Below are 22,777 nucleotides of genomic sequence, written 5' to 3' on the forward strand. Positions count from 1 at the left end.
GTGGCGAGATGGAATTCTTGGGAAAATAACCCACCAGCGTTGAAATGACCTGGATAGGCTGACTGGCCTCCTCTTGTTGGAGGAGTTTCAAGATTGTTGTGGCAGATTCTACTCAGACCCATTTAAGCATGTGGCGGCACTTAGCATCTCCCAGCAGCTGAGACCTTTAATTGAGCTTGTGATGAGTCAAGATATGCATGTTCTCAAATACATTTTTCTCATGATAATATAACACCATTTGCCCATTAGCTTTGTTGTGAGAAGGGCCCCGAAGCCAGTCCTTACAATTGGCACACTTTTAAACCCTACTGCACAACATGCGTTTCAAAATGGAAGCTAGCAGGTTAAAGCGAGGCTTGCTCTCCTGACACACTAGTCACGCTTCATGCTGTGTCGGTCCACCAGATGGCGCGGTAGGTGAAGTTCACTATTAAACCATTTCTTGAACTAAAGAATGTGCTCTATGAACGTTAACGGCATTGTTATTGTACAATCACAACCCCGTGGACATATTTGCAGGCAAACCTGCGAATTGTAACCGTTTAATTTCTTACAATTCTTTGTTAAAACGGCACTTCTGCAGGCTACCATTTTTATCGCCTTACCGAGTTTTTAACGAGCTAATTATCTTGACCCTCTTTCTCTTAGACACATGAAATACGTTTATTAAATGAAGAGGATTTCCTCCACATACAGTAGTTTAGAGTCGGAAATCGTACAATACAAGGAAACAGTTCTCCCCAGAACCTGGTAATAATATTTTACAACGCAAAGAACTGAAACTTAAGAGACATCGCCCATGCTTACTTTATAGCTACACTGCAGAAAACATCTGCCGGTTATATTGCACCGGAAGTAAAAGAAAAGGGCAAGAAATCACAACATCGGTGTTTATGAAAACACAGGCCGTAGGCAGGACTGTCGGCACGTCACTCCGAGGCGAAGAGAAGTGCGCGATAACAGCAGCGCAGCGCAGCTCAACTCCGAAGACGCGAAGAGCCTGCCGAGACCGGTGACACCCACCGCGCTCCTGTCAGCACAGCCCTCACCTTCGGCTCCCGGAAGTGCCTGCCCGAGCGCAGCCGAGTCGCCGCGCCGAGTGTCCCGGATGTAGTTGCGGGAGGGGAGGCGGGGCTGTGGGCTGAGCTCGTCTGTCTCGCAGATAGAGGTTCAGTCCGCTGTGTGCGAGTGGGAGATGGACCGAGGGCGCTCTTCCGATTAGCGCAGCCTTAAAGCAACTCACATACCCAGAACTATTGAAATAATAGCAGGGATCGGGACGAGTAAAACAAACAACAAAAAAAGCAAAACAAAGCGAATAACTAGTTTATCTTTCACATCCACTCCACTCACACACACACGGCATTGATGGTAATGTATGCAAGGAAACAACCGAGACTCAGTGATGGGTAAACAGCTGAATATTTTTTATTCAGTTTTTTTCCTCCCTTTCCTTCTCCGCTTTGACAAATCCGCCATTTTTGTTGTAAACCAAAATAAGTAGAAACTTACGGAAGCTGTTTCGGCTTTTCATATTTTGTGCATACGGACATCTGTGCTCCAGTTGGCAGCTATTTAATGATTTTCTTTCTCTTTTTTTTCTAGGTGTAACGACCGAAGGGATTCCCAACCCTATCAGGTATAAGAAACAGAAACAAGATTAAGATGGGGGGGGGGGGGGGATACTCTAGCGCAGGCTTTCGGAGCACCTACAGGCCTCGGTGCGGAAAATACAAACGAAAAGTAGGAAATTCGACACGAAGATGCGTAAAAAAGGGTCTTGTTGGCAATATAAGTGTACTTTATGATCGATAGGGGACGTCGACGATTTTAAACGTCGAATTTCAGTGAAATTGAATTCTTCAAAATTTTCGTTTTGTGCAAGGCCCGTGTGGCAGAGATGAAGGCAGATGATCCGTCCAAAATGAAAGATTTCCTCTTGAACCCGAAATGCTGAAATGATCAGAAGTTTCTCGTTGAACTCCTAAGGCAGTTTGTAGCACATTTTATTCGGGAGTAAACGGTAGTCTGTCTGCTCATGGACGAGGTATTATTCCGTGTGTACTGTCATACTTCTGAAAACAATATAGAATTAATTTCAACGTACTTGACGCATTCAGGACACTGGAAACTTTTATAGGCTGGAGATGGTGGTTTCGTCGAATGTTGTACAATGTCTTCGAAATAAACTTGCATATATAACTTAAACGTCTAGGACACGCATATTTTAAGTGTCCAGTAGGCTTACTGTTTGCTTTCCAACGAAAACAAAAACCGTAATTAATAAGTACGTAGTCATGGAATATTGTTCATCGATCGGGTTTTTTTCTCTGGTGTTTTCACAGCTGTCATAGACGACGACAATGTCATTCATTTCCGCCAGCCAAGTTAGTGCAATAGCCTGGTGTGGACGGAAAGTAGGGGTTGCAAACTTTTTTTTTACGTTGTCGTAGTGCTTTAAGAACTGTTGAATTTACATTTCCAGACTCTTAAATACCCATCAAAGAGTCACCCCGGCGGTGACCACCGCCATGAGAAGATGCGAGATTCAGCCGACCCCACGCCGCCCTGCAAGATGCTCCGGCGGTCCGACAGTCCCGAAAACAAGCACGGCGACAACATGGGCCACAACAAGGCGAAAGCAGTGCACGCACACCGGGTCAGAGAGAGAGACGGAGGTAAGGCTCCAGTCCAAGTCGCAGGTTGCCTCATGGGTTAGGACTTTTCCTAGAGTAAAAAAAATAATGCGCAAAGAACATGCTGTCCTGTTGAACAGTTATCAGTTTTCACGTTTAGAACACCTTCCTCCACGCAGTGCAGAAACGTGGTGGTGTTTTATCACACAGGCACTCCTGCCAGCATCTCTGAGGCTGGGTGATCTGCCCCGTGTTTCATCCCCAGTGGGGTTAGAGAAGGTGCGACTTTTCACCAAAATGCTTAAGTGACAGGGAGCTCGTTAATGAGTTTATGATGGCTCCCAGTGTTGTCATTGGGCAGACCGCTGACAGTGTGGTCTGACCAAGTTCAAAGGATGCGACTGCTCACTGTTTTGCATCTGCACGGCAGCATTTGGTGTGTGATCATCATGAGGACAAAAATATGAATGCGATCTCAAATTGAAATAAGCAGCTGTCAGTTTTTGAACTTCTTGAGTAAAGTTGCTGCATCACATATCACTTCATTAGTGGTGTTGCCAAGACTTTCAGGTTTTGACCTATTTCAGCCTTGGCCTGTTCTGGCTGTAAAGTAGATGTGTGTACAACTACGTTCTGCTTTTTTTCCTTTCGAAATTGTTACTGTCAGGCGATCTTGCCATAGATGTTCTAAAACCACCTTGTATACGAGTGAGCTGTATAAATAAAAAGAGAACCCCAAGAGCAATTTCAAATGATAGGATAGCATTTGACTCGTACACGGACATAAAAATAACCTTCTTGATCATTTTGTTCAGAGCATAGTGTAACACTTTTGGTGATTCTAGGCAGATCAGTTGCTGGACCTGATCAAAACAAACAGCTCAGCAGGTTCAGGACTTGTGGGGTTCTTGTTTTAGTACTGTTTCCTGGGATAGGGGGGTAAGGAAACTTGTATTTTGTCACAAAATGTGTAGATATTTTCAGATGAGTTTGAGTTTGATCAAAATTGAAGGGGGAACAACAAAATGTAGTGTAGGCATTAAGGGGGGGGGGGTGGTCCTGAATTAAATCGCACTGGATTTTAGTAGCAGAACATCCTGAATAAGGTTGATTTCTAACTTCTAAAACAAGACTTATATGTACCTGTTGCACGTTGGTGTGCATGATTATGGTTTGGGTGTTATTCTTATGTTTTTGTTTAATGTTGTCCTTCAGTTCAAAGCTACTTTTATTTTGAGTAGTTAAGATCAGTAGGCATTCTATAGTGTGTTCAGGATTTTTTTTGACATACATTAGATATACCTGACAATAACTTGCAAACATCTGGATGTTCTGAAGTTTTCTCAGTGGTTAATTTTTAAACTTTTTTGGTTAGTATTTTAATTTGTTATGCGTTCAGAATTAGCAATCTAAAGAGACTAGACCAGACTTTCACACCTAGATTTTTTTCCTTTTTTAATGTTTTTTACTTTGAATCTCGTAAAACATGCTCTTTTCACAACACTTTAAATTGACACTTAAAACTCTGGAGATTGAAGATCACACAAGAATGCTCACAAAGTTCCTTTTTTGTTGGATGGCACACACTAAACAAGGGAACTGAGTGAAACAAAATGAAATCAATTCAAGACGGGTGGTTTTCCAGAACAAATTGTCTAATAGAAACAAACTTGAATAGTGTTTTTGAATGTAGATCATATTCTACTGTTTAAAGTAGTCAGCATCACATACGTAAAATTGCAGACCTCTCACTTTTAACATTGTGGTTCTAACAGTGTTTTTTGTGAGTTTGAATTATATGCTGGTATTATATTTGATGGAAGGTTCACTGCTTTTTAACAATTTTCAAGGTAACATTAAAATAGTGAGAAACCATTTCTATGTTCCATCATTTTTTTCCATTATTTCGTTTCCATAATTTTGTGAATTGCAACAAGCTGAACAAGGTTGATTACACCTTGCTATCAGAGTTATTATATTTGAGCACTTGGTGTTGCTGTCTTGGGCAGCATCTCATCGAATCTCTTTTAAAATCTGTGAGTCATCCCAGACCATTTTTGTGTTGTTTCATGTGATAGAAACTCCATGCTAGGTTACTGTCATAGTGACAGACAGATTTAGTTACCTTTCAAGACCCCTTGTTTAGTATTGTGTATTTGTAATGATCTGTAGTAGATAAGGATGTGTCTTCAACATGAAATGCTCTGTAACGAAAGCCCACACTAGATTAATAAAACCCTGGTCTGCTGTTGTGTTAGTTGTGAACATTTGCATCAAAATCGGGTTTTACAGTACTTGGTTTCATGCACCAAAGTTTACAGCAAATTGCCCACCTCTGCAGCAGTGGGGAGTTTGTTAGTGTTCTGAATTTCTGTCTAGAAGGTTGTAGAGTGAAATCCCAGTTGGGGCACTGGTATTGTACCTTTGAACAGTTAGGTTCACTTTGAAAGAGCAGTGTTAAGCTGCATCAGTGTAAATAGGGTTAAAAATGTGAGATGCTTTGGCTAAGTCAGTCAACTCAATATACAGGTAAAGGGAATTTTTCGTATCTAATTTATTGCACCCTTCAGACAGGTTCTAAGTTTCTGAATTATTTGAAATAATGCAGACTTATTTTAAGTTCTTGTCTGAGTTTTTTAAAGTATTTTCCAATGCCTGTTGTGTGGTAAAAATCTTTGACAAATTTCTACAAGTGTCTCCTTCAAGATTTGTGAGGATCATCACGATTAAAGACTTGCGAATGTCACCTGCAGTAGCTTTTTTCTAAACCTGCACTTTCTGAAATACCTCCAGAGGTCTTTGTTGCTTCGGCATAACTGTGACATTCACTATTTTTGTTGGGGTAATTGCACAGATAATTGGGGTCATTTCAAAATTTCATATCTTTGCCAGGATACTGAAGCTTAACACATTATGCCAGATGGCGAAATAAGTTTTATCACTTTCCTGCTACTGCTTTTAGAATTTGTGCAATAATTAGCTGGGTAATGTATGGGAATGTGGTATTATGACAAGCAAACAAAAGCAAGAACGACATGTTTTCAGTTAGTACTGTGCTTTTTTTCCTTTGACGTTGCCTAGGTGTAGTGGTAAAATAACTTCAAAAACATGTAGGTCTGTACTTTTCAGATCTTGTACAAAATGTTTTCTTTGCAATCTTTCTTGAAGGGACAGCAGAACTAAGAAGCTTGCTTCATACTATTAATTATTTTAATTGCATTAAGAAGAGGATAACATGGGCTCTGGAACTTTAGTAGTACTGAGCCAGGTCATCAATTTGGCACCTGGGTTTTGGTCAGTTTGCTAAAGTTAATTGGTTTATTTTGAGCGAAGAGTAACAATCCTTACACTTACATAGAGCTTTTCTGGCCACTTCACCTAAAGCTCATAATAGGTAATTGGGATTCCCATCCCCTCCAAAGTGTAGCTCTCACCTGGGTGATGCGATGGCAGGCAAAGTGGCACCACACATCAGCACAGAGGGCAGAGGGATGAACCCACTTCAGAGATGGGGATAATTAGGAGGCCATGACTGGTAAAGGCCAGGGGAAAGTTGGGCAGGACACTGGGGTAACACCCCTATACTTTTTTGAGAAACGCCCTGGGATTTTTAAGGAGCACAGAGAGTTGGTACTTTGGTCTCTTCCTTTTTTACAGTATGGTTCCCCATTACTTTACTGGGTCCCACACAGACCACAGGGTGAGCACCCTCGACCGGTCCCTCTCATACCTCTTCGAGCAGCAACCTTAGCTTTCCCAGGAGGTCTCCCATCCAGGTACTGGCCAGTGGGTTGCCGACTGTGACCTGCAGTGGGTGATGTAGCTGCTGGCAAGGATGAATGAAGAAAAAAGAAGAATGGTCAGTTTTGGTCCTTGACAGCAGTAGGGTGTTGGGTTTGGATTTAAAATGGTCTAACCCACCTAATTGAATAATTCATCTGCTTCAGTGGTCAGAGTTGTTCCAGGTGTTTAGCCAGAGTGACCCATATAACGTGCTTGATTGTGGCCACACTTGCTCTTAGCTTTACCGGCATCAGCTTGTTCAGGAGCATCAAACTCGCATCCAGGAGTGTCTGGTGTCTTCCGATTTTTATTTCAACCCCAGCAGTCACTTAACCTAATTATTTTCATAGCTCAATGTAGCGTTTAAGTACTTTTGTATTTGATTGCTCAAAACTTTTAAAGGTACAGTTACATAAATGGCTAGGAAGCAGGTTAGAAGTGTTATTCAGTTACTTCAGTCACGTTTGTAACAGAGAGCTCGGTTGGAGCAAAAAACCTGAAGAAATCAGGCCCTACAGAAATTGTCCAACCTCCCCACCTCCTCGATCAGGAAAGATGACACTGGTCTTTGCAAGTGCTTCAGGACTTTGTTTTATCTAGCTGTGCTGAAAATTCAGTTTAGAACTGACTCGGTGCAACAGCCTCTCGCATTTTGGATAAAAGATATTGCAAAAGTACCATATCTTTTGTAATGTAAGCATCTACCATAACCTGTAAGGGAAAAGGGTCAACTTAAGCCCTGCTGGGTTGGTGTCATAAAATGCCAATCTGAGGGAAAACAAATTCCACCAAAGTAGCAGTAGTGTAATTTCTGTTGCCCAGATTTTAAGTCTGTTGCCCAAGTGACAGATGTAAAATCTGAGCTATCACATGTGGCATGAGTGCCTAACCCTGTTAGTTTCACAGGCTATCAAGCATTGCTTCTCTGAAAGCCATTCTGTTCATTTGGTCTTAGGGTAGGGATCTTCAGCTCTGGTCTGGCATGGTTTATGGCTCTGTATCAGTGGTCGGCAAACCAAATCCGGCCCACTGAACTTTTCTGAGTGGCCCACAGCTCACTACTGTTTGAATCGCGAGGGTTACTTTTTGCATCAGATATTGAAAATCTTCCGCCAATGGCCTCTACTTGTTAGCTCTGCAGCTCTCTCTCAGCACTAACGGTCAGTTGCAGAACAACACCTATTGCGCGATGCGTTTGACTTTTAGCCTATCAGACGTCAGCTTTAGCCTAGGTTACATACGCCTGTGCTGCAACTGATTCTTACCGTTAATTCATTTGGAGTTTTGTTGCCTACTGTGATTGGCTCGGTCACGCAAATGATGTCTAGTGTATGCTATCTTGTGTGAAAGCAGGTAATGATTTCCACCGGTTCTGAAAGTTATAACTGACAAGAGGCTAACTGTAAGTCATTCCTTCCATATCGAAAAAAAGAATGATCGATGCAGAGGGTCTAAAATTCAACGACAAATGGTCAGAAGAGTACTTTTGTGTCCCTTGGAAAGAAAAGGTAATGTGTCTGGTCTGTCAGGAAACAATGTGATGAAAGAATACAACATAAAAAGGCATTACGAGACAAAACATCAGACTACGTTTTCATAATACACAAGACATGGATGGAGGGGGGAAAATTGTTGAAAAACAGTTGAAAAAGTCGCTTCAGGGGCAGCAAAAACTATTCAAGTCGAAGGAAATGTTGTGGCTTCCCGAGCTAGTTATCAAGTATCACAGCTTCTAGCAGCAGCAGGCAAACCCTTCACGGACGGTGACTTTATTAAGCGGTGTATGCAAGTGGTCGCGGAGGAGTTGTGCCCGGAGAAACGCGGCCTCTTCGCAGTCGGCGAGTTCATCGGCTAGATAGAGGGTTTCACTCAGCAAGGTTAGTAAAGAATTTTTAGTGGCCAATGCTCTGAAACGTCTGCCAAACCCTGCTCTATATGGTCAGTGAAATGAGACCTCAAAAAACACACTAAGATACTCCAATTAGGTCATTTAAAATTCAGCAAAATAGACCTTATCACTCCAGTTCGCAGACTTCTACCGTTTCATCTTCAAATGTCGAAATAGTTTTCTGTGCTCTGTATAAATATACAGGATATTTGCCTGTATAGATGTATAGGTCTGGACAGCTCTGTTTTTTATATCGGAACCTTGTCTGTAGTTATTAAACAGTGAACTGATAGTTCTGACTTTCAAAAAGGTTAACTTTTAGTGCTTTTTTAATTCGAGGCTGGTATGGTACGGACAGCTTCGTGCAGTCTTCTTAATTTGAAAGGTAATCTAAAATCTACTTAACAGCTGTGAGGATTAAGCCTTGTAACTTATTGTTGGCTTGTGAGAAATTGAACCTGCTGCAAAACAACACCTTGCAGGATTGAGCTGGTACTCAGTGTTCACTTGTTTATAACAATATGTTAAATATTACGATCAAGATCATGTAGGACTAGAAAGATCAGCCTGTTTTCCTTAATTACATTCTCTACTGAAGGACGTGGACAAAACATCAAGGAGAATGCTGTGACCTCACTTGGCACATAGTTGTGAGTGGACAACCTCTACCAGGGAACCTTACAGTAAATGTGCCCTCAATGACTGTTAAAATGTGTGGCATTGCATTTTGAAATCGGTGGTATTTTTGTTGTATGCAGGATTTGCTGTAGCAAAGTGGATTTCTCTTGAGTTAAAACTTCACACTGTTTAGCTGAGGGGATCACCCATCTAAACTCCAGACCTGCAGGCTTTGCAGTCTCTAAACCGGCAGCTATTCACTATTAACACCTATAGTGCTCTGGCTGTTAATGAGGCCAGTTAGCAGTCCTGCAGGTCAGGCTAGCCGGCGCGCTTGAAACTGCAGTGGGGACGGGCTGACTTTTCAGGGGCTTGTCATGAGATACATGCCAACCCAGGTTAGCTTTTAAGCGTACGTTGTATTGACTGTAGGTTTGTCGTGGTTTAATATGATTAGGTGATGAAGGTCTTTATTTGAATTCTTCTATAAATCGCCAGTTTAACCTACATGTGGTGGCACTGGTGTTTTTTTTTTCTTCTGTTTCTGTGTGGTATGGGGAGTGAGTCAGACCTGAGGTCTCACAGTTAATGGTTGTTGATGAGGTTAATCTGCAGGGACACAGTTGGTGTCCTTAAGGCTTAGCGTACCCTTTTAGTTTCCATAGTAATTGGACTCTGGTGGCAGCGCTGAATATTTAGCTCCACCTGCTATGCGTCTCACGCTGCAAGATGGGAGCTGACTTCTGCCCCACGGGCTCATGGGAGTCGGGCCTCTGTGAACGGGTTTCCAAGTCTGACTTGGCGCTCCTGTTCTTAAGACAAAATAACCTTTTTTTTAAAAAAATTGTGCAGTTTCTGTTTTTGTGTGGTTAACTTGTAGTGGGGGAGGGGGAGCTGTGCATGTTTTGAAGGGGGGGAAGCACGAGTAGTATCCTCGGTATCCCAGCTGCCATGGAGCTGCTTTCCTGCAGGCAGAGAGACGAGACGAGATGAGCGGGAGGTGGAAGGGAACTAGCAGAAAGGAAGCAAGTGCAAGGGGGACAAGGCCATTGCAGGGCTGTCCTGTTTGCATTCCTCTGCTGGTAAAAAGGGAGGTTTGGGGACAGTTCTGAGCTTAAAATATCTTTTTGGATTTTGACAAGTACTAGTAGTAGGGCCCTACCTGAATTGTGGTAGGTGGGGAAAAAAATTGCTCCTCAGCAACAGATGAAGAATCTCAATCACATTTAGAGTTATATAAGTGAGCTGAAATATTAAATGCTAGAATTATTTTTTTTGGTATAACCAGATGTTTTCTGCTGTAGATATGCATTCATAGGTGGAAATCTTGGGGCAGACTGTTGGCACAAGTAGAACACCTCTTGGGGATTTTTAAGGTTTTTGTAGTTTTGCAGTTGGTATTTTTGTATTGTTTATTATAAACAAACAGCTAGTTGGTATTTTCAGGGTCAAATATATATTTTTGCTTCCCCTTTGTTGATTTGACTTAACTCTACTTACATGTGCATCAGCACTTGTTCGTGGTCAAACATGATGTAGCAGGAAAGTGGATGTGAGGTGTCATTTCATTTACTGAACTAAAGGGCTTTTCTGGCGATTGTTGAAAGATTTGACTTTGAACCAGATGTGCACAAAGCTCCTGGGTGTAAGGTTGGAGCGATGTGTGATTAGGGGATAGGTTGGGTAGAGTTCTGTTCCAGTTCTTTTGGGAATTCAGGGAAGAGCCTGACTGCGCAGCAGATCCCAGCACTTGAGAGTGTGCTGTGGATTTAATCTTAAGCCCTAAAATTGTTACACACAGACATTCCACTTTAGTTTTTTTTTTGCACTCTGGTCTCACTGTATGTCAAGGAAACTGCAGTAGAAGCCAAATACTGCAGAGTCAGCAGTTTCTGAAACATTGATATTGAAGTGGGGCTTTCAGCAGTATATAGACTTAAGAATTAACTTAATAGTGTTTAAAATCCAGGCTGCATTCAGTTCAAACTGTCAATCCAGAAAGCCACACATTATTCCTTTGCTACGGTTGTCCAGACCTGCCCTGTCAACTGTACATTCCTATTTGGCATTGCCCAAGGTAGCAGGCTCAGATGAGTTGAACTTGTGAGCATCCCTTGCACTTTTCTCCCAGTTTGCCCTTTTGTTTCTCTGGGAGATCCTAGGCCTAGCATCCTGTACCTGAAATGGCCATGTTACTTAAATTGTAGCTGTTCACCGAGGTCTGCCTGAGGTCACTCTTCATTGTAATACTCAGCACAGAATCCATGTTCGCAGGTTATAGCTGAGGCTGGAAAGCCCATTACAAGTAGAAAATCGAGAGATCTTGGAGATTCGTGAGGATCTTAATTTAACATTTAGATGTAAAATTTGGAAATCTCTCTTTATAAAACTCCATGCAGTGATTTGAAATGAAGAATAACTCCACTGTCCTGGTAAGACTAATCAATAAATACAGTAGAGGTCAAATATACTAACTTGAAGAGCCTCCCTCTTTAATGGATGAGCTGAGGAAATTTTTGAGTGGTTATTCCTTCACTGCATTTTTCGCCACAGTGTTTTCTCCTTGGGTGAAAAGTCTCATTCTTCCAAATGACTGTTTAACCGGTAGCCACTTTGTTACCTTAGAGAAAGCTTACTCTGAAGCATCCTTGGAATTATATATCCACCTTCCGGAAATGGTTGAGCTCCTTGCTGTGATTTAAATTACGTTCTTCATGTTCCTGTTCTTTACATGTTAGATGAAATCATGCCGATTGTCTCAGCTACTCTATAATTTATGCGCCTATTTCATCCTGCATGACTGACGTTTCAGTGGCGGTGGGAACTTGCGGAAACACACGTGACCATTTACAATTATGATTTATCAACAATCCTCTCATTTCTGAGATTTTTTGCGTTGTAATATGTCAAAATAATTGTGCATAAGCAAATTTTTAACCTTGCAAAAACACTACCTCTTTTGTGAAGTGCTCAGTAGGTAATGCATGCCTGGGTATGAGTACACCTGAGCACATTTCTTTAATTAGTGTACTTGCTATTTGTCAGAGAGCTTTTGTTACACACAGGCTAGTTGGTAAAGGCTCAGTGTAGTTCAGTTCCTTATCTCTTTGGATCTTTTATTCTTAGAAATGGTAGTCTTTTAATTTCCTTTGAAGCTGTGTGGTTTATTGCTGGTGCCTTACCACTTGTTTTGTATTTTTGTAATGTTACAGTGTAGTTCCATTTCTACGAATACTTCTTCGGTAATCGTAAACTTTAAAAGTGAACGTACAATATTTCTCCTCATATTCACTCAATTATTTGCTCTTGTACAGTTTTTACATTTTGTCGCTTTTAAGCTTCTAGTCATGACACTTTGATGTTTGAATGTGTAGATGTGTTTGGGTATATAACACAAAGTAAAACATAAGAGATGAAAGAAATTGAAAAGTTATAATTGCATAAGTATGCAAACCTATAGTTTTCATATCTGTTAATTTAGGTGTGTAAATTACATAAACAGGATACACAGTTACTTGAGAAGCCTCTATTCAGTGATGGTGATTTTCATGATTTCAGAATGGATATATAACATTACAGAGGTGCTTAGTCTGGTAGCGAATTTCAATCAAAAGAGTCAGTTGTGAAGGCTGAGGAGATTTCAAAACAGCTCAGGGATAAGGCTGTAGAAAAGGACAGGTCAGGAGAAGATCTGAAGTTGATCATTGAGTGAAAGGCACCCAGACACTGCCTAGATCAGGCTCTCCTCTGAACTCAGCGGTACTGGTGAGGGATGTAGCTGAGTTACAGAGTTCAGTGGCTCTGATAGGCGAAATCACTCCACAAGCCCCCTTTGTAAAATTAAAAAAAGGTTTTGGATTTCTCATGGAGTTTTTATCAAAGTGCCCGAGTGATTCTGCAAACGTGGCAAAAGGTGTTGTGGTCGGACAGCACAAAACTGGAACATTTGGTCTGTAACGCTACGTGTTTGATTCGGTGCCGTGTCATCCCAGCACACCTTACAGTCATGTGGGGGCAGCATCTTGCTATGGGGATTCTTCTCCTCAGCAGGGACCTGAGAGATTGTTAGGACTGAGGGGGAAATACGCAACGTACAGGCCAATACTAGAGGAAAACCTGTTTGTCGGCTAAAGGTTTTAAACTGGGGGGGAAAATGCACTATTTAGCAGGAAAAGTAGCTGAAGCTGCTGAAGTTTAGGGAAGAGAGAATGTCCGTTTGTGGTCCGGAGAAAGTCCTGACTTGAATCATATTGAGAATCTGTGGAAAGACCTGCAAACTGCTGTCCATAAAGGATCTGCCTAAGGTGCTTCCACCAAATATTGAGGTTCTCTGTAGTTTTTGCAGACATCTTTTTTTAATTTCTTAGAAGTCTTCAGTTTTGAGCATTCTGGTTTTGAATAAAATGTTTAAAAAAAGCATGTGCATCATTGTAATTTTGTAAAATGGGAACTAGAGGAAAGCTTTGTCTGCCAGAATTAAGCCGCTAAAATGCATTAAAGGGTTGTTCTGTCATTAATGATTTGTGCATCTAAAATGTGGAAAGGATATTTTTGTTTACAAAATTTCAAAAAAGCTACCATCTAACACTTGGGGGAAAAAAGCTGAAAGGCAGCCCTATGATTAGCTATATATGAGTTTGTTACAGTAAGTGTTTCAGAACACGTTTCGTCAAGGAATATATCCCATCCTCGAAACGGATAAAAGGCTAGTTTACAACTTTTCACTGGTAAAGACGAATCTAGTTTAGGTTTATAATAAGAATTTGCCTGTAGCCTTGGCTCATACTATAGAATGGTAGTTGGCGGATGCTCTTGTTTCGTTGTATAATGCTAATTGACTGACAAGTGGTAACTTGTAGATACTTATAATCGGCTACTTCAGAAGAAAATCCTGTTGCATTAGTTTTTTTTCCAATTGTCAATTTTCTCACTTTATTGTGGTTGTGAAGCACAAACACTTTTGTTTGTGGATACTTTTTAAAAAATTCAGTGATGAATACGTGTATTATTGCAAGTACTAAAATGCCAGAAAGATGCGCAGTATATGCAAAGCTTTCATGATTGAGTAACTGGTTTATCCGAGCCCTATTTTGTGTGAGTGACTATATCCTAAACATAAAATGAAATGTATGACTTGTAAACATTTTCCTAACAGGTGCAACGACATAGAAATAATGTTTTTTGTGTCCCAGCAGCAGGGCTGTTTGACTGGCTCTAAAGGCCAACCTGTGAGACTACAGTTTGAAACAGGACAAACTTTACCTCTGTAAATCTGGGTTTTTTATCAGCTTGTGCAGGTTGTCCCTCATAGACAGCCATGAGCTCTTCAAGCTACTGGTCATCCTAGCTCTTCCCACATATGGGGCTCAAGTCTGCTGAGTGAGGCATTTGCAGCATAATTTAACATTTCTATCTCGCACAAAAGCTGTTTACTAAGCAAAATGAGGGTGTCCGTTTTCTTGTCCTCGTGTGACAACATGCCAGGTCTGCAGGAAAGGCAGCAACTGAGGTTCAGAGACTTGATGAATGTAGTACCGTACAATCATAAGGTTTGCAACAATAGGGCACTCCTGCCCTCACCTTCACTCTTGGAAATCCACTTGAATCTGGACTTTTCTAACCTGGCAAGACAACCAAAGTTTCTGACTCTTAACTTCTTAACTTGAATGGTGATTAACAGTTTGCAGATTTAGTCCAACCTCCAACATGGCGAAGGTTTAGAGGCGTTGTTCTCTTGATCAGCAGAACATAAACATATATGATGCGTATACATCTGCTCCCGCAAATGCGGTGGTTTTGTACACAAGTGGGTCAGTCACAGACTTTTCAATCAAAATGACACCAGAAACATTTAATCGGTGCTCAGAATCCTTTATCAAAACCATGCATACAAAGAAGTTTCTGTCGATGCCCAGTCTACAATTAAGCGTTTGGGTCTAAGGCTCAAGTAGTATTCTAACTTGTACATTTGATAAAAGAAAAGGCAAGTTTGGTAAGCATTTTTCATCAGGTTTCAGTGGCTTAAACTGTTTACCTGCTGAATTCATGAAATGTATAAACCAAGTGAATGCAGCCAGTTGTGGGTCAGGTAAATTGCCTTGCCTTAAACCTCCGCTATCTCTTGTGATCTCCATCATAAGAGGCGTGTAGAGCAAATGTAATTCTGGATCCAAGAAAAGAGTTGTATAAATTGTCTTCTGCTTGACTAAAAATGCTCAAGTAATTCTTGAACTGAAGTTTTAACATTGTGTAGTAGCCAGAAGTATTGCCCACAAAGTTACAGCCTGCAGAAATGGCTGTGATGCCATTGCTGCATTTTCACAAATTGCATTAGCATCAAATTTTCATCTTCATGTTGACCTATGTAAAGTACCAGTCCAGTAGATTGTCTAGAAATCTGCTTTACAGGGACTAAATACGATAAATAGTCCATCCCTTTAAAATGTTACTGCTGATTAAAAATCAGTTTAGTATGACTACTAAACTTTGGCGTCAGTGAACCGTTTAATATAAAACATTTGGAAAATTCTTACAGATTCTTGCATGAAATTGTTAACAAATTTACAATGCTATTAACAAACCCCATGTTCAGATTTTTTGCATATCATGTGAAACAGCTGGGATTGAGCTGTAAAGTTTTTTGGAGCAGGAACTGTGGACAACATTTTTTACTGTGAACACAAGTTTCAGACTTTGAGTCTTAGCCAAAATATTACATTTTTATTATTAATGTTGGTTTGGAATAATGCTTTTAGTCATAAAGCATTTGTTCTTTCAAAAAAAATCAAAAAACAGTTTTATCACTTAACCAGTATCTGATTAAATCTGAAAATTTTATGATTTTATGAATCTATGGGCTGCCATGTTTATACCTCAGAAATTAAGAATTGGAAGGTGTTCAACAGGTGTGGTAGGATATTTATCCTGGGTGTGAAATGGTTTCGAAACTAGCACAACAAAAAATAAAATCTCAAATGTGTTGAGAGCTCTGCATATTGTATTGATGTAAGTTGGATATTACAAATTGTAATCTTTTTAAAATTTATTTTAGCTTCTAAACAACACTTTGACATGATGACTTCAAAAGGAAGACCTACATTACAGCTCTTCTTCCTTGTGCACTGCTGTGTGGTTCTAGTGTTCCATCTGGGACTTGTATTCTGTTTGTATTTCACTGAGAGGGCAAAACATGAAAAAAGTATTAATGATTTATTCAAACAGCAGTCTTCTGGTTTGGCCAATCCTCCTATATATTAAAGCAAACGTAAGTAAAAGATGGGTCCAATGCAAGCCTCTCTTTGAGGTAAAAATTAAAAAGCTGGATTCCCATACCAATAATCGAGTAATTGAAGTTGCAACCAAGGTTTGGACAATATTTAGTTGTTTGTCATTGAAGTTGCCTTGTATAAATGCCACAGTTGAGTAGTAGTGGAAAAACCGTACACTAAAGATAGCTGAAGCGTCAGTGTCACAAAAGCTTGTTTAAATATCTAACAAAAATCATGCAATTACATGCCATTTTTCCTACGTACAGGTGTAAGTGGCACACAACATTTACATTGGGTGATGTATATTTTTTATAGCATTGGTGAAATATAGGGTACTAAATGCATGACTGTATATGTTACCACTCCTTAGTCTTTGTTAGTTTTTAGGTCACAGAAGCTTAAATGGCGGTGTTATGATTTTAGAAACTTTAATGCAAAATCAAAGGACGATAGTTGTAATGTTTTGGACTTGGTAAAGACAGCAGCTGCCACCATGTGTGATGTCTTGTTAGAAGTCTGAGGTAAGCAAAGCTGAACCTGGTCGAGACGGAGACAGTTGACCTCTTAGACTGCATGTGGTGCTGTGGATCAGGAGGTGGCGCTCTTCCCTTTGGAGAAGTATTTCCAAACCAGCGCTGGAGAAGGGTGTTGAGGGAAGCTGTGCTGTTGCAGATGCTGTCCTTCTGTTGGTTTGTTAAGCTGAGGTCTTGAAATGCCTGGCTGTGCTCAGTTTGTGCTGGAGCTCAGCTGCAGTGATTCTCAGCTTGAGGCTCTGTGGGCACTCTGGGTTCTTTAAACATGTTCCAGCACCTCCTCTCCTTGTAACTTGACAAGTTTAACGTGTTTACAATTTAAACGTTTTGTCTCCTTGACTCCTACACTTTGTTAGTCAAAAATCTTTTTCGCTTGATGCTGAATGCCTTAAAAATAGACTTGGAAGTGTAAAAATACAGAACAGGACATAGTGCCTCGTCCATTATTGCACTGTTGACACGCTGTACATGCTGCCAGTGTAGATTGTTGAGAACTAAATCAGATTGATAGGGTACAGGTTTTCTTTACAGTGTTTCACGCTCAAATATCAACAACACTTCCCCATTGCCCTCCTAAAATCCATGTGATGATAGATGAGGCTATTTGAATGAAAAAGTGTCTTAATAGTGTTGTATACCTGCTCCCATGTTTTTAAAACATGTTTTATTCACTGTTTTAGGAAAATCAGAGGTTGAGAATTGTATCTTTAAACTGTTTTGGGTAATACGGTTGCTCTTGGCTAGTGCAAGATGATAGATTCTGAAACCTTGGGGATCTTGTGACCGGTTCAGCAGACTGGAAATGTTTCAAAAAGAGGCGTTCTAATGGCAAAAGAATAGGGTATGTGAAATTAAAAATTTAGTTAAAATGTTAACGATAGTGGCATGAAAGTGTGTTGCACTGAGGTTATGCATTGTGCTCGTATTATAGTTCCACTATCTCCATTGTCCAACGTACAACTTCTCTCTCCCATTCACAGTGAGCCTGTGCACCTGCTGCTTGATCATTAAAGATACCACGCAGGTGTAGAGGTGTGAACCCTGGTGTTTTACTCCAGTATTTTCTATTCTTCAGAAATGTAAATGTGTACAAGGAAACAAGACTATTCATAGTTATGCCCCTACCAAATTCACTGTTACTTTTAGTGGATTCTAAATTTCCCCCTTTTTAAAAGTAAACTAACAGATTTCTTCTTTAAAAATTTAAATTTCAGTATGTGCAATACACTTTTTCCTAAAGAAGCGTTTAGGTAACGTCGGTAAAACAGGCGCTACCTTAATTAAGTGGTAGTGCTGGCATAGAGTATCCTGCAGCTGTGCTTGACTTCGTTTCAAGTTGATAAAACTTTTTCTTTTTGAAATATATGGTTCCCTCTGTGTATCTGATGTCTGACTCAGGGTAGTGCCAAGTGCGTTTTGCAAGGTTTGGATGGCTCCATATTTCAAACTGGTTTTAATTATTGCTTGAGAAAGCTTGGTGTAATTCATGGCACCCAGATCAATGGTCAGCCAGCGCTCCCGGAAGGTTTCCGGTCTTGGCATCTTTGGCCTGGTCAGACATAAAGCTAAAAATAACATACACCTCATATTCGACTTCTGGCTAATGTCAAATTTATGCTTCTGCACTTTCTCCTGCCTAAAGTTTCCCCATTAACTTTAAATGGTATATAATCTTTTCACTTCTCCTCTGTAAATGTTGTGCGGCTGCTGGCATATAATAGCTGCCTCTCGTCACTCAGGTGGTGCAAGACTTATGGTGGATGAATTGATTGTCCTCCTGTAGGTGAAGCTCTTGGAGAACCTTAAGAATGAAATGTGCCATATAGATACCAGGCATTATTATTGATATTCGCATGTAGCAGCAGACGCTCTTGTCTTCTGTGGTTGAGTGTGAAATGTTCACAAATGGATGTCCGTCATTGTCATGGTCATTAGCCTCACCTTTCTACTTCCTCATTCATGTTTCCACTCTGAGATAGGACTTCTCTTACCTTTGTGTTGGGATCTCTGGTTTGGAAATAGTGAAGCATCATTTGCAAAGAGCAGGGGGAAGGTCGCATTATGAAAGGTGATGCAGAAACCTTTATTACGTCTTTTACCTTGCTTTTTATTAGCATTATTTCCAGATCCCTATTTCAGCCATTTCCTTTGGTTACTAGGTTTTACTGTTCATGTTGGCGAATGTACACTTTGCAAAATTTCAAAATCACAAAATGTGGGACTCAACTTTTTCCTATTAATTGTTCTTTCTTCTTTTTTCAGGGACCAGTTATTCTCCACAAGAAAATTCACACAATCACAGTGCTCTTCATAGTTCAAATTCACATTCTTCTAATCCAAGCAGTAACCCAAGCAAACCTTCTGAAGCAGTAAGTATTATCTGCCCCTTTTAACCTGTGACTTTGAAGTTGCTTGTTTTACACCGGGGGGTTGTCTTTTCTGCATCTGTCTGATGGCTTTAGTGACACACAGCTGCCCTTAATTCATACCATTAAAGCTTGGCTGGAGGGTGACAGTTGACCATGTGCTTGTGTGTAATTGATCTTGGACAATCTTGTATGTGACTGATTCATGAAATAGCTTTGTATTTCACTCTTCCTGTTAACTGACGTTCTTTTACCACATAGAGAGGTAAAAGATGGATGTAATATTCATTTCTGTTTTATAACTTTATTGCTCAGAAGAAAATGCCAAATGTAACTACGCTACAAAAATTAATCCATGTTTCTTACCTTCCATAAAATATACCTAGTTAATCATTATTAAAGTTTTCCATTATTCTTAGGTTAAAGTTCTGTTTACACAATGTCTACTGTATCTGTTTTTAAGGCTTTCTTTGCTTTGTGAAAGTGGAGCCTTTCATAGTCCATACTTCAGTTAGAGATTCAGTTAAGAGAATTTGAAAAAAGTCTTCAGACTGACTTCAGGCGATTGGCGTATTGTATTTTAATTGACTAATGCTTTTACAAAGGTGCTTATACTGGTTGACATCTAGTGACAATCACATGTATGGAGACAGTTGGTAGTAAAACTTGGTTCAGCATTTAGGGACTTAAACCCATGTCACAAGCTCTTGGAATACGACATAAATAGTTGATACCTAATGACAATTCATTTAATCATGTGATGTCCTTAGTATTGCACTAGTCTTGGATGGGGAGGCCATAAAGTTAGCTGTCCTCAAAAGCACTGGAGATTTGGTTCCAGCTTGGTGTGGATCTTCAATTTCCTGAAAATCAGTAATTGTGGATTTCTTGGACTTCATTTCATGTGTGGGTGTGACTGCTTGTAAAGTCTTAAATATGATTTTATGTACTCGGAGGATATGAAATACAAATGCAGTAGCTTCTGTATATTTTTTAAGTGTCCTGTTAACAAGCTGTATTTTGAGACCAGTTCTGTACCAGAATGTAATGTGTAGACAGTAGTACTGGGTGCAAAGTAAAGGCATTTAGAAGCAACACTGGTTTTGAAGTTACTGCAGTAGCCTTTTAATTAAACTTGAGTTGTGTTTGTGTGTTAAATATTTAAGTGATTGGAAAAAACCTGTTTTCAAGGGTGGTTCTATAATTTGATTACAGAATGATGTGGACATCATACCCAATAAAAAGGGTTGATTCATTGCTATGTTGTAAAAAAATGTGCATATCGGGGCTCTAGGTTCATAATCTAACTTTCAGTCTCCTAAAGGTTAACGTGTGCATGCGCATATGACAAACTTGAGCATTCATTTCATTTGGTTTGTTTAGAGAAGTGAAGTAGTACGTTTTAGGATTTTTAAATGAATTATTTGCAATCCTGAGTGGTGGCTGTGACTTAAGAGCTGAATTATAAAGAGCTTTATACAAACCTCCTGCATAAACACAGCTTCTTTAACAGCACATAGTTCTGAATGTCTTTCTTGCCCATTCGATAGGTGGTGTGTAATACACTAGTATGCTGTCTTAGAGTGCAGTCTGTAATCCCGAGTGTGACATTAGAATCTTACGACCCAGCTGACAATATAAATAAAGGGTAAAACCAAAAGGCTCGTCTAGCACTACTATTCTGAGGCATGCTGGAATGTCCAGTGTTCTTCTTGGTTTAAGATTTTTACTCACTGAAGTTTTATAAAAATGTATGTAGTTGGAGAAATAGTTTTCATTTTGGAAGTGAAGGGATGATGTCAGCTCTTTATTCAATTTCAACATCAGGTTACTGATTTATGTCTTAACTGGACTATTAATGTCTTTGCTCATTTTTGTTTAATTATGAACTTTTCAGAAGTGCAATCAAAATGCATGACTCATTACTCATAACCTTTATTCCTGTAGATCACAATTTGCAAAGTGTAAGGCAAATCACAGTCAAATAGGCAATAACCAGTGCTATGCATATAAAGTCCTTTTAATCTGGTTTACATTTCTGTTAAAAGGAAGTGGATGTATGTTAATTTAACAGCAGTGTTTCAGTCTTGTTAATTTTTTAGGCAAAATTACTTTTACAAGATTCTTTTGTTCAAAACCACTGTAGGCAGACTTCGACCTTTGTATGGCTTAACTTTAAAGATTTTCTTTATTGTGGTTGTGCAGCAGGAATATTTGTAGAACCACAAAGGAATGCAAAACATTCCCCCAATCTAAATGTTCTGCAGCTCTTTACAGTACTCATTAGTAAATCTGCTTCGTTGCTGTGGCACATCAGGAGTCTGTCATTCAGAACTGTGAGGAGGACTGTAAAAGTCTATCGTTACGTTGTCTCAAAAGTCATTTTTAAGAGCTAAGCAAATTTCAAGGTTATGACTTCACAACTTGCGTGTGTCCAAATCAGGGTGACTGAGTTCTCAGTCATTGGTTTGTGGAATTAAACATTTTAGTTTCTTAAGCTTCAGTGAGTTTGAGCTGCTATTTTCCTTCACACAAAATAAAGGAAGTTCATCTTAAAACTGCATGAAAAGTTGTCAGTCATATTTGTAACTTTAACCATGTCTGTAACTGAGTGGCAGTGAACCCTCTGAAGGTCCTGCGGCACAGCTTTCAGGTCTCAGAGATGTGTAGCTGTCTGTGTCCCTATGAGCTGGTTACTTTTATTTGGGAGCTTCACTGGAGATGATTTTAGTATCTATGATTGTAGGTACTGTAGCTTGCTAATGTGGAAAAACAGTAATTTAAATCTCTACTGTTGATATTTCGACAGCTGCCACAGCTGGGCTCGAGCTATACTTCGGGACCCAATTCACCCTGGCTACGATCTGTTTTCACCCCTGGGCTCTGGTAGGAGGGATCGCAGTATCAGAACACTGACCATTCAGAAACAGTTTCTTCTCCCAAGCAGTCCGCATTATAAACAGCTCAAATTAGCACCTGTAATTTAAGATACTGCACTGTGCACTAAGTTTGCACTATGTCCTGTCTTGGCTGTATTATAACATCTATTGTCTAAATTTATTGTCCATGCCATTTTTGTCATTTGTGCCTATTTTTTTCTCTACTGTTACTGGGTACAGCTGAACGAGTAAGCATTCCAATACACTTGTTGTATATGGCAAATAAAAAATCGTGAGTCTTGAAGAGGACATGCACATGAGGACCTGTTTTGAGTGCACCATGAACAGCACTGTATTCTGGTGCATCCAAAGATGATAGTTGTGGCAGCAAAACTAAATCCTAGTTAGGCCCCAATTTCCGCAACGTGAAACTGAACATTTTTGGTTTAATGTGTCTCAAGAGTACATACCACCTAATTTCTGAAGCTCTCAGTTCTCATTTTAACCCTTTATGGCCTGTCAGAACTTCACAGTAAGAAAAATTGAACTCTGAATCTGGGCTTCTTGCCACCTGCAAGGGTGCTAAAAAAAATGAATCTCAGCAACATTATAGGCGCACAGACTGCAATGTTTTCCTCAGCAAAATGAAAACTGCCCTCTTAGGTTTTACCTTTTTTTTTCTTTGAGCTCTCGAGTCATGGTGACGATTATTCTTCTGTGAATCTTGCACCTCATCCTTGGAAGATGTGTAAATCGGGCATTTTTATGTACCTAATAAAACCTCCACTCCTCCTGTACAGCAGTTG

The 22,777-nt window shown here is 40.0% G+C and overlaps 1 protein-coding gene across 5 annotated transcripts in view; it reads left to right on the forward strand.

The window, feature by feature from the left end:
• Positions 1-1,157: 1,157 nt before the first annotated feature.
• waca (WW domain containing adaptor with coiled-coil a) overlaps positions 1,158-22,777 on the forward strand; it is a 57,433-nt gene continuing 35,813 nt past the window's right edge. For 3 of the 5 annotated variants that reach the window (XM_088918901.1, XM_088918904.1, XM_088918902.1), the window contains exons 1-4: positions 1,183-1,409; positions 1,606-1,639; positions 2,486-2,678; positions 18,989-19,095. In XM_088918901.1, coding sequence (XP_088775027.1) covers positions 1,369-1,409; positions 1,606-1,639; positions 2,486-2,678; positions 18,989-19,095 — 375 coding nt within the window. In that variant the 5' untranslated portion in view covers positions 1,183-1,368. Of the gene's footprint in view, positions 1,410-1,605; positions 1,640-2,485; positions 2,679-18,988; positions 19,096-22,777 lie in introns of all 5 variants that reach the window. The other 2 variants (XM_088918905.1, XM_088918906.1) reach the window with 2 other exon arrangements.

Source organism: Atractosteus spatula, chromosome 6 (assembly GCF_055471065.1).
Source record: "Atractosteus spatula isolate fAtrSpa1 chromosome 6, fAtrSpa1.hap1, whole genome shotgun sequence".
NCBI classification, from domain to species: domain Eukaryota; kingdom Metazoa; phylum Chordata; class Actinopteri; order Semionotiformes; family Lepisosteidae; genus Atractosteus; species Atractosteus spatula.